General features: G+C 46.5%; 1 protein-coding gene across 2 annotated transcripts in view; it reads left to right on the plus strand.

Moving 5' to 3' along the window:
• kmt2a (lysine (K)-specific methyltransferase 2A) overlaps positions 1-15,348 on the plus strand; it is a 49,197-nt gene extending 33,849 nt beyond the window's left edge. For both annotated transcript variants that reach the window (XM_066709135.1, XM_066709145.1), the window contains exons 26-35: positions 61-4,801; positions 5,179-5,247; positions 5,949-6,019; positions 6,222-6,401; positions 6,740-6,814; positions 7,275-7,449; positions 7,649-7,756; positions 8,058-8,141; positions 8,734-8,863; positions 9,001-15,348. In XM_066709135.1, coding sequence (XP_066565232.1) covers positions 61-4,801; positions 5,179-5,247; positions 5,949-6,019; positions 6,222-6,401; positions 6,740-6,814; positions 7,275-7,449; positions 7,649-7,756; positions 8,058-8,141; positions 8,734-8,863; positions 9,001-9,276 — 5,909 coding nt within the window. In that variant the 3' untranslated portion in view covers positions 9,277-15,348. The remainder of the gene's footprint in view (positions 1-60; positions 4,802-5,178; positions 5,248-5,948; positions 6,020-6,221; positions 6,402-6,739; positions 6,815-7,274; positions 7,450-7,648; positions 7,757-8,057; positions 8,142-8,733; positions 8,864-9,000) is intronic.
• Positions 15,349-16,769: the final 1,421 nt, after the last annotated feature.

Below are 16,769 nucleotides of genomic sequence, written 5' to 3' on the forward strand. Positions count from 1 at the left end.
CATAGTTTTAAACTAATCAAATGAAATCCATCACAATGTTTCTTCTTCCTCTTTTCCCAGGTGGCCCCTTTCCCACGACTCATGAGATTGTGACTGTGGGCGATCCCTTGCTGAACTCCAGCCTCCGTAGTATTGGATGCCGGCGCCACAGTACTTCTTCCATCTCCCCACAGCAGCATAAACAGCGGGTCACCTCCCCTTCACGGGGCGGCGGGGCACTGGGGCGTCCTGGAGGCTTCTCCTCTGCCCCTTCCCTCTCCTCCGCTTCCCGAGAACTAGTGAGCTGGGAGGCCGAGAGTAGAACCAGCAACAGTATCGGCAACCAGATTCGAGAAGCTGGAACCCTCAGTCCAGGAGCCCCACGGAAAAGCCAGACCAGCACCCAAGAGAAGAAGTTGGACAGCAGCAGGGAAGGTCCAAGTAAAACCCCAGAAGAGAACTCCACAACAGGGACAGCCCTGCCTGTGTTAGCCGGGATTACCCAGGGCTCCCCGACCCTGGGAATGGCAGTGCTGACCAGCCACAAGAGAAGCAGCAGCAGTAGTGGGCCCAAGACTGAGAAGGGGAAGCCAAGCAGCGCGAAGGACATAGCCCCCTCGGCCGGGCTTAGCCTGGCGTCTCGGCACCCTTTGGTAGGACTGCCCAAGGAGGCGGGCAGCAGTGAGTCAGTGAAGGAGGTGAATTCTGCGGTTTCTTCCCCTTCTGTTCCATCTAAAGACCTGGTGAAACCTGGCTCACCTCCGCCTATGCACCACAAAGGTGGGTTGAAGAAGTCCCGTGAGCCACTACCTGTGCCGGCTGCAGCAGCTACCATGAAACCCTCATGGTCCTCAGGAGCAGTGGCATCAGAGGACAACATTAAACGGGGCTCCCAAGCAGCCCCAGTGTCCATGACCAGCCTTGGGATTCCTAACACCAAAGAGAAACGCTCCAAAGTGAAAGGCACAGGAAGCAGAGAGGCAGTGAAAGAGAAGGAAAAGACGTCCCAGAACAACAACACCCAGACGGCAGCCTCCACCATCACAGAGTCCATCAGCAGCAACTCCAAAGGTTCTGGAAAGCTGGATTCTGAGAAGTTTGAGAATCAAATTGGAGAGAAACTCCTTAAATCTAGAGAGAGATTTCCCAGCACCGAGAAGAAGAGCAGCATCACCAATCCCCCTGAAGGAACTCAGCCCCTGTCAGGTTCGGAAAAAGTGCCGAAAGCCTCACAAATCCACCCAGAAACGGCAGAGAAAGAGGCGCCAGTGAGCCAGCGAAAACGCACAGTCAAAGTTACCCTCACACCCCTGAAAATGGACCCCAATGGGACTAAAACCATCACCACCTCCTCTCCTACCACCATGACAACTTCCCTTTCCTCCTCCACTCAGGGCTCCCACAAGAAGTCATCTCGCTCGCTTCTCTTCTCATCACCCTCTGCCAGTTCAGAGAGCTCGGAATCGGAGGCCCAGCACCCCCAGGAGGAGAGTGTAGTGAGCCTCCTCGCATCCCACCACAGCACCGTAGATGACAGTGTGTTTGGGAAGGGTGGTCCTGATGGGGTTGCGGAGCACTCGCTGCAGGATGGTGGCAGCAGCAGCAGCTGCGGAGACAAGCAGCACGAGGACGACAGCGACGGAGCCGGATCGGTGAAGAGGAGGTACCCTCGGCGCAGCGCCCGTGCTCGGTCCAACATGTTCTTCGGCTTGACGCCCTTCTATGGCGTACGCTCCTATGGTGAGGAGGACATTCCCTTCTACAGCAGTGGGGACTCATCCTCTGGAAAGAAGCGGGCGGGAGGTGGAGGAAGCAAGCGTTCAGCAGAAGGGCAAGTGGATGGGGCGGACGACATGAGCACTTCATCCTCTGGGGAGAGTGGAGAGGAGGAGGAGGGATGCATGGGTCAGGGCAGTGATGAAGATGCCTATTACTACAACTTCACCCGCACGATCATCAACCCCAGCGGAGGGGCAATTCCTGCAGGAGAGATGGAGCAGTGCCTAGCCAGGAGTTCCCAGCTCCACGGTTTCCTGAAGGAGGAGTCTGGTGACGAGGATAGGATGGGGGAAGAAGATGGAACTAGGGACCACCTGGGTCGCCCGAGGATTGGTCAGCTGGATGGAGTTGACGATGGCTCGGAAAGTGACACCAGTGTGAACACCACCAGCACCACGACTTCTGCCACCACCTCAACATCCAAAACCTCCCAGAACGCAGGCAAGAGGAAGGGCAAAGAGAGCCGTGCTGAGAAGTTGGAACTGGGGTCTGCAGAGGATTCCATCACTGGCAAGGAGGGGATGGGCAGCAGAGCTGAAAACAGTGTTGGAGGGGGTGGAAACAGTAGCAGCACCAGCAACAGCCGGGACACCAGGAAGAGTCAGAAAGATGGGAACAAGATGGAGAACTGCCTCCCTCTAGGGAGTGTGAAGAGTCAGAGTCAGGATCCCCTAGAGGCTCAGCTTTCCCTCAACACAGAGCTGCTGAAATCTGACTCTGACAACACCAACAGTGATGACTGCGGCAATATCCTCCCTTCTGACATCATGGAGTTTGTGCTCAATACGCCTTCCATGCAAGCCCTTGGGCAGCAGCCGGAGACTTCCTCCAATGAGCTCCTATCTCTTGAGGAGGGATTCGGACTTGACAGCAACCGTGGCAAAGACATTGGTCTGTTTGAGGACTTCTCCCAGCAGTTGCCCAGCACAGAGCCTGTTGAGAGTGGAGTTAGTGCTTCCATCTCTGGGGAAGAGCAGTACGACCTCCCACTGGAGCTGCCCTCTGACCTCTCTGTGCTGACCACCCGCAGCCCGTCGGTGGCCAACCAGAACCACAGCAACCTGATCACAGAGGCCCCAGAACGTGGCATCCTGTCTATGTCCTCGGAGGACACCGTGGTCGAGAAAGGAGGGGACAAACAGCGGACGGGGGGCAGCACATCCAGTGAGACCCAGCAAGGTGGAGCAGGAAGCGGAGAGTCTCAGGTCACGGAAGGCCACATGACTCCAGAACATTTCATCCCCACTCACATAGAGGCAGATCGTATGACCAGTCCACCTATCAATCAGGTGGTAGAGCCAAGCAGTCAGGATTTAGTCAGGACCTCTGGCACACCTGGGCTGCCCAGCTCCCCCACCATCCCCCTGCAGGGACAAAAATACATGACGACATCTGCTGAGAGTCCAGGGCCCACCCAAGTGGCAAGCACTGTGGTTCAAACCACTGCCACTCACCTCAAACCTGGCACAGAGAAGCTGATTGTGGTTAACCAACACCTGCAGCCCCTATATGTCTTGCAGACCCTGCCCAATGGGGTCACCCAAAAAATACCCATCGCACCCTCTGTAAGCACAGCTGGCGTCATGGACACGGGCTCCTCAGTCTTGAGTTCGATGACCGGAGGATTGGCCCTTGCTGCAGGTCTGAACCCTGGGATACCCACTTCCCAGTCTATCTTCTCTTCTGCCGGTAAAGGTTTGATTCCCATGACCCATCACCAACAGATCCATGCTTTCACCAATGCCACCCAGGCGAGCTTCCAACCTGGCATTCCCAGCACCACCTCCGGCCTTGTCATTGGCGTTCATCATTCCCAGGACCCCCAGATACTTGTCTCTGAAGCCGGCCACCGGCCAGAACTGGTCCCCACTGCCTCTATTGTCTCCAGCCCTCAGTCCATCTCCCCATCCTCTGTTGCAGTAACCTCAGGCCATGGCAAGAAGCGCCCGATTTCCAGGCTTCAGCCACGGAAGACCAAGAAGCTGGCAAGATCAGGGAGCCAGCCGACACTGGCTCCTTCAGAGGTGGGACCCAACATGACCCTTATCAACTTCTCACCTTCCCAGATTGCTACTGGCATCCCAGGGCAGTCAGGCCTGTTGGAAGTAGGAACACTGACCACAGCAGCAGCCACTTCTCACCGAACGGTCCCAAATATAATCAAGCGCCCGAAATCCGGGGTGATGTACTTTGAGCAGGCACCTCTGCTGCCACAGGGAATGGTTGCTCCAGCTGGACAACCAGGCATCCTGGGGCATGAGTCCACTGCACATCTGGTGCCCTGCACCATGTCAGGGCTGAACCAGAACCAGCAGGTTCTGAACGTCGTTTCCATGCCCACTAGCGGACCAGGCAACCTTCTTGGGCCGGGGTCGGTCTCCCTGAGCACCTCTGGGCTCTTGGGTCATGCGGACCTCTCAGGGTCGATAAGCAGCCTGCTCCGCAAAGCCAGCCAGCAGAGCCTGGGCCTGCCTGAGCATCAGATGGTGCTCCAGCCTGGCACGGGCATGATCTCCCAGCTGAGTGGCCAAGCTCACACTCCCAACACCAGCAGTATCTGTGTGCTGCCATCCCCCCAGACCATCAGCATGTCTGTCACCCAACCTGCAGACCAGGAAGGTAGCTACAATTTGCAGCACCACCCAGTCACTCAGATGCTGACTGACAAACCACAGCCGCAAGACCGCAGTGTCAATGCCAACACCTCTGCTCCCACTCAGCTGCCACCCAGCTCTGTGGTGCAGGACTGTGCCAGAGCACGGACACCAAGCACTTTGGCTCAGAGCTCACGTACAACGCCTATCTCACGGGCCTTCGACCAACAGCAGACACAGAAAATCACACCCACGACAATGACCGCAGCGGTGGTGGCGGCAGCAGCGGCAGCCACCTCGGCCTCTGGGAAGGGGAAGCACAAAGTAAAGCGGACGCAGCCCAGTCCAGACAAGGGCAGCGGCAAGAAGCACAAGCCGATGCACTCAGATGGCCCTCGAGAGAATCAGGGAGCAACCAGCGCTGGCAGTCGGGCTCCTTCCACAGCCGGGTAAGAGCAAGGACTTGGCTGGACGAGAGAAGTTTCGGTTTTGGTTTTGTTCAGTATGGAAAATGTTTGTTGCGTTTTAGCCCCAAAAGCGGTTTAATTCAGAACAGATCACAACCTCGATTGTAAAGGAAGGTTGAGAACAAATTTAAAAATAAAATAAAAAAAGGAGAAGTCTTAAATTGTAAATGTGGGGAGGAAAAGAAAACTGACAGTAAATTTGCCACTCAGATGAATTTGATCCATTTAATCATTTCAGACATTTAAACTTGGAGAATTTCTGCTAGTCTACTTTCTATTTTGTCAAAGAAATGTCTCAGATACATCTATGGTGCTCTCTCTTGAAAAGCTAATAACAGTGTCTGTGTGTGTGTTTGCAGGGCTAGAGGTCCAGTCTCTCCTGAGCCCATGGACATTGAAAGAATGAAGGAGAGGGAAGGCAAGAAAGGGTGAGAGAACTTGGCCTGTGAGCATGGGAACTTCACTGACTCACTATCCTAACAAACGCACTGCCCCCAACCTGTCTCCATACCCTAACATTACTGACCTTTTCAATGTGCTTATTTGCTTTTGCTTTCCTGTAAATAATGACAGAAGGAACATATCATTTAGGGAGAAATGTCCATTGTTAAACATTCTTGTTCTCACTGTTCTCACTTGTTCTGACTTCATCGTTAGAATGTGAGAATGTATACATTCATTGACAAGGCTGACAATTAAACTGTTTTGTTATATTGCTTATTGAAACCCAGCTATTTACCTTTTTTGTGTCCTTCCCCCAACAAGTAAGAGGAAATACTCTAGTAATGGGTCCCATGATTCAGCAGGAGGGTAAAAAAAACAACTTTGCATAAGACAACATTATCAAAGTTAAACATTATTTTTTTCCGCCAGAGCAAAATTCTCAATACAAAGGCAGCAAAGTCACGCTCAACTGAATTTTGTTTCCCAAGCAAGGCAGCTGAAGTTTAAAGTACCCCAATGTAGTTTGTTAAAACGAAGACAGATTTAAATTCTATACTAAAAAGAATAGTTTTGATGGGGGGAATGCCTCTGAATTACAGTGACCAGACATTGATGCTGGTAGATGATTGTGAGGATGTGTTGTGAGTCTCCATGTCTTTGACTGTGTCTGCGGCTGTGTTTGCAGAGTTGTTCCCGGATCTGCTTCCCAGGATGCCCACAGTGCAGACACCGCAGAGGAGAAACCCAAGACCACGGGTGAGTTGAGCTGAAGGTTTAGCACCCCGGCTCTGTTTGAGTTTACACTTTGTAGTAGGTGTTCTCTGTCTTGCTTCTTTCCCTCCCTCTCTTTTTTTGTCCTTCCTGCTCCCCTACAATCTCCCTTTTCCACTCTCTGTCTCCCTAAATTGCTCCTATTCTGTCTCTCCCAACCCCCTCCCTCCTCTGTGACCCGTGGCAGGTGTGGAGCCTCGGGCAGGGCGTGCGCAGGAGGAGGGGAGCGTCGGCTCTGCCCTGCTCTCTCTGCTGGAGCAGGAGCGCCTCCGCAGGGACGGCCTAACCGACAGGAAGCCGAAGAAGGGGCTGGTGTTCGAGATCTGCAGTGATGACGGCTTCCAGATTCGCACCGAGAGCATTGAAGGTAAGATGCAGCTTTTTTGACCTTCTCATCTGCGCTTTGTTCCTGGTAACACGTGTGTGCTCCTCAAACCATTACACAGCTTCCAGCACTTTCTCAGATCGGCTTCTAGCTTCTATGGGTAGAAGGTCCAAGTGGCCCACAGTGTGGATCAATCACATAGTAAACATCTTTATTCATATCCAGTTTTGTTTTTAATTATGTCCAATAGGAATGTCACAATGTCCAAAGTTTTGACAAAATAATATTTTTTTGGGCCTATACCATCTGACGCACTTCATGCAAATGTTTCTGCTTCAGAAAACATATTTTTCACTCTCCCTCTCTCCTTCTCTCCACAGAGGCCTGGAAGTCTCTGACTGATAAAGTCCAGGAGGCTCGCTCCAACGCCAGACTCAAAGAGCTGTCCTTCGAAGGTCAGTCCCCACTGCCGTCTGATGACTGACATAGCAATGAAAATATGTGTCCAGTCTTTGCAACAAGAAAGGAAGAATATTATTTTATTTTTATGATTATTATTAGGAATATTATTAATTTGTCAATTTACAAAATATAAATTTGAGATTTAAAAAAAAAACTGTGAGTTTGGGTTAACCGGTTAACGCAGTTGGAAAATGTTTGCATGGCCCTGTGTTGGCTGTGAAATACCTACCCTGATGCTAAGGGCAAGAGAATAACAACTTGGATTAGTGTGAATCTCCTCAGAGTGAACCATGGCTGAGAGACCACAATTCCTGCTCAGGCCTAAAGTGTTACCCTCATTACACTGTCTGTTTCTCTTTCTCGCTGTCTCTCATTCTTGCTCCTTCCTCTCACCGCTCTGTCTTCCCCTAATCTTCCATCTTCTCTCATCGGTCCCCCTCTCCCTCTCGTCAGGGGTGAACGGGTTGCGTATGCTGGGAGTGATCCACGACGCCGTGGTGTTCCTGCTGGAGCAGCTGTACGGTGCCAAGCACTGCCGCAGCTACAAGTTCCGCTTCCACAAGCCGGAGGAGGCCGACGAGCCGCCAATCAACCCTCACGGCTCCGCCCGTGCCGAGATCAGCCACAGGTATGCGGCTCAAGCAAAGGGCCACTGGCCACGGTGGGCTGTAATCCAGAGCAATGTTTAGTTTCCTGCCCCCCCAAAAAAAAGAGGAAGAGAAATGTCAATAAATAATAAACTTGGATGACACGCATGAAGGACTATACATCAAACGACTGCACGCATTTTCTCAAATAACATGCGTGTGCTTGGCGTGTCTCTCCAGGCGCTCCGTGTTCGACATGTTCAACTTCCTGGCTTCCAAGCATCGTCAGCCGCCCGAGTACAACCCCCACGATGAGGAGGAGGAGGAGGTGCAGCTGAAGTCGGCGCGGTGAGTTGGCCTGTCGCTCTGCCCGTCTGCCCATCTCCTCAGACACAGTTGGCCTCTTATAATCAAGGCATACCGCTCTACCAAGCTTTTACATTCTATTCAATTTAACCCAATCATATTGCCAAGCAGGTACCTCTTTAGTTTCCTACTCTTTATATTTCTGAATCTGTGCTCTCACTCTCCTCCTCTCTCACGCCCTCTGAGACGACAACCTCAGCGACCAGCGACAGCAAACAAATCGTCCTGTTCAGAGAATTGAAGTTTGAAGTTTAACGTTTCAACTCTGTCCTGATCTTTGCAGCCGAGCCACCAGCATGGACCTGCCCATGCCCATGCGGTTCAGGCATCTGAAGAAGACGTCAAAGGAGGCAGTTGGAGTCTACAGGTAGAAACACCCCCCTCCTCCACTGGCAGTTCAAACAGGGTGGTGTCTCAGAACTGTATCTTTCTGATTCTGTACACGAAGCACATAGTAATTCACAGAAAGCAATGGGAGCAACACATGGGTTCATCAACAGTGGAGTTCTAGAACTATCAGAATTATTTGTATTAAAGGTTCTCTGGGAAACATGACCTCTATGATTAACTATAACTTAAATTTTGCTGTTATTCTTGGCCTTGTAACTTGCATATTTCCTTGGTAGATTAAATGCATTATTTTAAGATTAGTAGAAAATGGATACAATGAAAATAACAGTCAGTGGTAAAGCAGTGTGGAGTAGTGGATTCTGGAGTGGAGGGTTGTGTGTTCAATCCCAGGTGGGGGCACTGCTGTTGTACCCTTGAGCAAGGTACTTTACCTAGATTGCTCCAGTAAATGCCCAGCTGTATAATTGGGTAAAAAAAATGTAAAAATAATTGGAGATACTGTAACAATTGTAAGCCAAGGGTGTCTGCTAAGAAATTGAGTAATAAAGATGAGAGCTAGGGCTTCTCTAGGGAAAATGGAAGTAAGCAAAGTGTCTTGTGTCTGTCAGGTCTGCCATCCACGGCAGGGGGCTGTTCTGTAAGAGGAACATCGATGCGGGAGAGATGGTGATTGAGTACTCCGGCAACGTCATCCGCTCTGTCCTCACAGACAAGAGGGAGAAATACTACGATGGCAAGGTTAGTTTTAAAGAGCTGTCTCTGTTACTCTTTCTCTGCATCCAAGATTTGGGCCTTCTGCTTTATTAATTTGCCTTCTGATTTACCTTCTATCTTCCTCCCTTTCTCTTTCTCTTTCTTTTTCTCTTGCTTCACAGGGCATCGGCTGCTACATGTTCCGCATCGACGACTACGAGGTGGTGGACGCCACCATGCACGGCAACGCGGCGCGCTTCATCAACCACTCCTGCGAGCCCAACTGCTACTCGCGCGTCATCAACATCGACGGCCAGAAGCATATAGTCATCTTCGCCATGCGCAAGATCTACCGGGGCGAGGAGCTGACCTACGACTACAAATTCCCCATCGAGGACGCCAGCAACAAGCTGCCCTGCAACTGCGGAGCCAAGAAGTGCCGCAAGTTCCTGAACTGACGGGCTTGAGCTCTTGGTCCGCCCCTTTTCCCTGTCCCTGCCCGCCTTCGTCCTCCCTCCCTCTCTCCCTCTCTCTCTCTCCAGGACCGCTCGCCCATTTCCTTTCTCGCACACGCACACACAAACACACACACACACATCCCTGAGGAGAAAACTGCCGAGCTCAGCTGTGGCTCCAGAGGGACGCCCCCTCTCTGGCCATGCTGGGGCGGTTTCCCACAGGGCCTTTCTGAATTGCTGCTGGTCGGTGAGGCTGATGTCAATGGGGATCCCGCCATCGGTTTGCTGGTTCCTCGTGTGAGTGTTGACTCCAGGACAGCAGCTGTGGGAGTTACGTTAGCTGGAGTACCCTATGCTGTAATTTTGTTTTTGTTTCATTTTGATTTGCTGCTTTCTTTATTTGGGGGGCAGGGGTGGGGGCATGGGAAAACGAGCAGGCCTCCTTTCCAACAAGTGAGTTTTAACCACCCCACAACCACCGACACCACCGTCACTGTCCGAAGGTGAAACAAGGCTATGGATCAACCTATGTTTGCTTGAACGTTTTCTCATAAAGAAATAAATCAATCAGAATCTATATAAATTGATCTACACAGCCCAGTCAAAGAACAGGGTGCCCCAGTGCCAGATCTGACCAGGCAGGTAATATCTGAGACCTAATATGAGACCTCTTGAGAATTGTTGTACTCTTCGGTTGTTGAGGGTGATGTATATTACACTGGGATCCTGTTGGATTTAAAACAAAAAACGGAAAACAAAAAAAAAGACCATTCACATTTCAGTAGTCAAAAACTTCTGACACTGACTTCTTAGTTACACCAAAGTGCAATTCGTGAAAAGAAAAAAGAAAATGGAATAAATGACGAGCGGAGTGGGAATACTGACTGACCAATTTAGGGCATTGTGACCCTGACACCCCTTTTGTTTCACCTCTCAATGTGTGAATGTACATAGAGACCGGTAGGCCAGCGTTGGTATTAGAAGATATACTGTGTCTTATTTTTCTTTTTTTTTTTTTTTTACTGTAAGGCGTGTATTTAATACACTGTATATATTAATCCTAGTTTGACAGACGAGTCAAGACCAGTGTGTGTTTGTTTGTTTTTAAACACTAGAGGGAGCGAGGGAGCACAAAGTGACCCTAATGAAGCCCTATAAAAGAAAGCTGTAGATTTTATTTCCTTTTAAATAATAATAATAATATTGATAATGATAATGTGCGTACTTAAAGTTAGAAATTCAGCAGGCGCTAGACGGGCAGGCAAACTCAGTCAAGAGAAATCAGTAGGCAAAAAAAAAGGTGAAAGGAGCTTGTGGAGCACTGGAAGCTAAGGGACGTGCACAGTTTCCTTCTTTCATTTGCTTGTTTGTTTTAAGTCGACATAGGAACAGATTACATAGAAAGCCATCTACTCTGATTCATCCCCAACATCTTCACACTCTCCCTGGGGGTAGGGCGACAGTGGGGAATCTCCTTCCAGACTGCTGGAACCAGCGAGAGCCCAGGGACTCAGGATGAAACAGTCCTGTCACCCCCCTCTGTTTGAGTCTCCTGATCCAGACTGTAACACGAGTCTGAAATGGACCTTAGTCTCTGGTCTGAGCGCCAAAGCTCAACACTGACACAGCACAGCAGTGTTTAAAGAAGAGTATTTGTCTTTTAAAAGGATCTTCTCTTCATATATTTATTTTTTCAGGTAATAAGCTTAATTTCTGTACTATTTCACAACTCATAAAAAAAAAAGAAAAACTGCCAAAACATTTTCAGATATACTTGGAAATATCCATTGACCTTGTTTGACTGAGTCATTTAGCTCACTCTCTCTTAATCTGCTTGATTTTAATATTTTTTTTAATGAAAATACTCATGTTCTCTTTTTTTAAATGTAAATAATATGTATATTTTTCTATACGTGAGACAAAAAGCACTTAAAAGTGAGAAGCACTTAATGATTGTATTTATTTTTTTAAGAGAAACAAGTTGTATTTATTTTAACAAGGTCCATTTTTTGTAGGAAACAAAAAAGTTTACTAATACTGATGCTTGGTCGAGAATTTTATAGATCTTGTTTTTGTTTAGTTTTTTTTTGTGTGTTTTTGTATTTTTTTTTCTTTTGTTAGTTTCTTAAAGTCATGTGACCTGAGGTTTTCTCAGTTCCAAACATACCGGCTGTTGCTCTCGCTCAGTTTTCAGTCCTCCATCAGGCTCCTGGTACGCTGTCTTTGTTCGTTTATTCATTAATTAACTGCAGACATATTGAGTAATCGTTGATGGCGTGAATAGTTGTTGTGGAGTAGTTTAATCTTTGTAGGTGGGAAAGCTCATAGTTGTACTGTGTGAGCCCACTCATGCAGATTTCTACGGAATAGGATTGGCCTTTGTTGCAGCCTTAATAATAAACGGGACTAAAGAAATGGACAATTTACAAGAAAGCATTTAGTACAAACTGCCTTTCCGTTCCCTTCTTTGAGAGCAGAATGGAGCTCCTTCTTTTGTCCAAAATGCATTTCTTCTCAAAGCTGAACTCGGTGAATTACAATGGCTTACATTCGAGAAGCTCGGGACCGTCTTTAGTTGTGTATTGTTTCGTTTTCTCCCCCGTTTTTAATTTTGTTTCCAGATCCGTGGCAAGTGTGAGGGAATGCATCTCTGTTTCAAAGCGAACTAAAAGAAAATCAGAAAGCACTACCGCTGGCACACGATGGAGAATGGGAGAGGGGGGTGTGGGGTCCAGATCACTCTCAGTGCACTGAAACAGTCTGGAAAAACTTTTGTTGTCTTTGACTCGGCACTGCAGGAGGGTACAGCAGCGCACTGGAGACATGAACTGTGGCCTCCGTTCACACTTGAGTTTCCTGTATTTTTGTTATTGTTATTTATTTATATGTTTCTTGACGGACTGCTGTCCCTCCCTACCCCACAGAGGGCAAACCTCACGGGAGAATGCTCTGAGCCCAGGTGGGGATCTGCAAGGCAACAAACGAAACCCTGCGAGAAATAACAAAAGGCATCCACTAAATAGCTCTTCCTCTGCCTTTCAGTCCAAGGGTGGTGACTTTTCATTCCTGTCTCTTGAGTTTGCAAAAGAGATTCTATATTGTAAGTGGATCTAGATGCGCTCGCAGTATCTTAGGAGGCTCAAAATACGACATCCAGAAGCAGTGAAGGTCTTGTCCTACAACATCAAACACAAATCTTGAACACCCAGAGCTGAGCTAAGAAACCTTGACTGATTTAAGGGAGGTTATGTGAGTCTGTGAGTTTTCTCTAATTCACAGTCTGGTTCCTTGCAAAACCAAGACTATTGCATATGGCCTTAATAACGAGAACAACAAACCGGGGAAAGAAACCTCTCTTGTTGACGTTGATGCTGCTGCTGCCGCCAAGCTATTAGACGAGAGTTAATGAGCCAACATTTTTTATAAGGGTCCTAACCCTCCCCTTCCCCCACCTCCTCAGCCCGCCAGCCGAGGGACAAGCAGATTCAGGGCTTGCTGACCCGGCACTGAAGGGAGCGAGATTTTATTCTACTACTAATAAACCCATCAGGTTAAGTTACAATGGAAACAACACTCAACCTCTGAGAAAAACAGTCTTTTTTCAGTTGGTCAAAGAACGTACCTATGCTTCTAAAGCTGATCTGTACCGCGCCACCCTCGAATTCTCTCAGCAGTGTGTCCGATAGGCCAAGCCAGCGATGAAAGAAGAGGCCCTATCCCAACGAACATTGGAGAACTACGTCGTTTCCAAATGCTGCTGTGTGCACCGTGCTGCTTTGAAATCTAGAAGAGAGCATTCCAGGCCAGTTTTGAGTCGTTTGTTTTCTTTCGTTTTGTTGTTTGTTTTTTATGATTTTGTATATTTGATGTCAGGAAAGGAGATGCAGAATTCCACGACCTCTGACCTCTGCCCATGTTCTCAACCCATATGTGGCATCTAGTATAGCACTTACAATGCAAAGAAGGCCTGTCTAAAAGTTGGGACCTCTTTGTTTCATTGTTTTTTGTTTTTGTAGTTATGTTAGAAAAGCTTTTTTACAGACTGTTATGCAGCTTCCTCAAATAGTTTTTTTTTTATTATTGTATTTGCTCATAACAAGGCAGTGGTTCCATTTGAACTTGGACTAATGTAGTCTTGGTAAGGGATTGTGAAGCAACACCTTAATTTGCCCAGAAAGAGCAAGAAACTCAAATTTCAAATTCAGAACTCGAGACAGCTCAGGTTAGGAGTCTGAATTAATTCAGGGATACAGTCACAGTCAACTGGTTTAAAAAAATAAAATAAAACCCACCTCCGTTCACTCCGCCTGCATTGAGTCAGGGTTTAAAAGGGAATTCTGCAGCTTGGTTTCTATTGAATGTATATTTAAGACTAACAATAATTACAATAACATGACCTGCATTTGTTGCTCTTGTTTAAACTGAAATATACAAAAAGGGCGAAGCAAGTTATCAATTGCATTTCGTGAGGTTGTAAAATCAAGGCATTTAGTGAGTCTGTTAAGCTCACTAAGAAACAGACTAATAATTATACCACAACAATAACTATATTATTAAGGGCTTAGTCAAAGACTTTCCTCTTGTGATCCATTTCAATGCCATATTACAAAACCCTTCCCTCTCGGACTTCTAAAACCTCTCCCAGCAGGGCACTGAGTTTGAGAAGCAACGTTCGCAACACAACATGGATAAGAAACAGCAGTCTCTCATGTCGCCTCACAACACCAGTGGCTCCCCAACATCTTCAGTTATACTATATATATATACACACATAAACATACATACATATATATATATATATATATATATATATATATATATATATATATATATATAAATATAAATAGTAACTCGTACTTCAGTATGTACACAATATAAGGAATGGACAAACAAGTTAGTTACAACTAGCAAAACAGCAGCTTACTTAAGGATAAATGCATCTTTCAATGTACTCTATAATGGTTTTTGTGTTACAGTTTCAACTAACCTAGATCTTTCGTACAGAAGCTTGTATTTAATACCCAGTACCAGTTTTCCTGTGTCTGCAATGGCCTTGTCATGGTTGGTTGCAGTTTTTTTGTTTTTTGTTTTTTTTAAGGAACGTTATTTATATTATAAAATATATATATATGTATAATGTGGTTGTGTACTTGTTGAGATCAACCATTTGATTCTCGTGTTTTTTCTTGTAGTAAATGAATGTTGTTTTATTATGATTTTATTTGTACATTTTATTTTTTTATTTTTACGAGGTTCTTATATTAGACAGCTTACTTTATGCGGTAATTCAGTTGAATAGTCAGGGCCATAGAAAAGACAGAGCCTTTTCATTTATTTTTTTTATTTTTTTCACTCTCTTCTAAAAAATCTCCCACCAATTCTTGTATCCAGTCCACTCCACCCTTCTCAGAGATATGATTTCAGTTGTAGTTTTTATTCATTTGTATGTAGTATTTTATAAATAGAAAAAAATATGTATATATTATTTTTATTTATTTATTTTTTGGAAGTCTTTTTTAGTCTTCGATACAGTGGCAGTGCAGGGTAGATTCCTGACTGGCCCTTGAATAAAAACTTTACTTTTGTAAGTGTAACTTTTAAAGGCTTCCACTCTTCATAGGAAAGCATCGCTCTCGATAGGTGACAGAGGCGGAGGAGACGGGGTGGAGGGAGTTTGGAAAAAGGGAAGATACATATTTTTCTATGGCCTGTTACCAGTACTCTGTTTTGGTATTTCCCACGTGAACATTTTCAGCTTCTAGGCTTCTGCCACAACACCCTGCCCTCAGCGTGGTCATAGCAACCATGGCGATGCTGAGAATGACAGTAATAACATTTTGTTTCTATGGGATTTGTAGCTCATCAGTGTTATCTCATATCACACAAATGAAGGAAAGACCGTTAAGAAAAAAAAAAAGAAAACTGAAAAACTACTTAAGACTGAATGTAAAATAATAATAAAAAAACTTGTACATATTTGTAAAAAGGAAAGTTTCTAATCATGTTTATTTTCTATGCACTTTTTTTTATTTAAGTGATAGTTTAAATAATAAACATGTCCAGTTTACCTTTCTTGTGTGTGCTTATTGACTGGCTTCTCTTATTTTGCCATCCCTTCAGAGGACACACTAGGGGTGCCGATTGTGATTCTCAATTTCCCCTTTTAACTTTAAATGCCGTTCCAATTGGGTCTCGCAACCCTTGAAGAACACGGGTGATAAGGCCATAATTCGCCGTGCTCAGATCAACACGAAATTAACCGCAAACACCTGTCCTTTCAACACAGCCCATTAAATCCTACAGAGAGCAGGCCCTGGGCCCTTTCTCTGGAAAGATGCAATTAGCTGAGAAAATGAAAGCTTTGAATCAGAGGCTTTTGGGGGAGCGTGGCAGCCTCCTGCCAGGTAGCTCCTTCCCTTGTAAAGAAGGCCCTAAATGCTGCCATGTGTGAGTGGCCAGGGCTTCCTGTCCAACTCCCGAACTTGGACATTGCGCACAGTCTGCACACTGTGCCGTACATCCCGCTAGGCTCCCCTTCTGAGCTACAGGCTACAGAAACCTCAGGGCCAATATGTCCTGCTGGTTTACAATAGACTCCTTTCTCAAATATCTGTTTATTTTATTCTCTTCCAATACCTCCCCGTCTCCCATCTTTGTGACTTCTAAACACAGCTCTACAGTGAGAGGAAAATCTAGTCTTATTTTACCACTGTGCTTATCTTTAAAAATACTTTGTGTATTAATATTATTTCCAAAAAATAACTACCACATTGCTTCCCTCAACCTCAATTCCACAGCACTCGAGTGACTTCCTATTGTTTGAGGAAGGTAAACATATTTAGCTAAAAACTTCCCTGCTGGTGTCCTGGCTCAGTGTCCTGGTGTTTCTCCTTGCAATTCAAAGCACTGAAAGTATTCAGACAGGCTAATTTTCCAACAGGTTACAGATCATGTGATTTGGAGCCCTGACACAAGATATCAATCTGTGTGTATGTTACTCCTGCACATGAAACCAAAAAGAAGACATAACGCACATCCAGATTCTTTCAAGGTGCCAGGCAGAAAGATTTTAAGATGAAACAAACACTGGAGTGGCAACATTTATAGTTAATGCTGCAAGATATTTATGATTGATTAAACCCCAAGATCATCAATGTTTTGACCTGCCAGCGAGTCGGAGCTGACCTGTGCATTGTATTCCAGTCTGCAGCCTGAAGAATGACCCCAGAAGAGGGAAGAAAAATGGGAAGAGTGAACTTATATTAAATATGTGCTTTCTCATGCCCAAGGCCCAAAAGCTGCCTCTGATATTGGCTATGTGAGTAGAAACTGACTGTGGACCATACTCTTCCCAGGAGAAAAGTTCACTTAATTTCATCCTGTTGTTTATGGATTGAGTTTCCCTGAGGGATAAGCATCTCAGAGCACTGGCAGAGTTCAGGCCTCTTGTAGGAGCAATAGGAGAAATACATATTTTTTCTTCCTTCTCTAGG

Source organism: Amia ocellicauda, chromosome 1 (assembly GCF_036373705.1).
Source record: "Amia ocellicauda isolate fAmiCal2 chromosome 1, fAmiCal2.hap1, whole genome shotgun sequence".
NCBI lineage: Eukaryota > Metazoa > Chordata > Actinopteri > Amiiformes > Amiidae > Amia > Amia ocellicauda.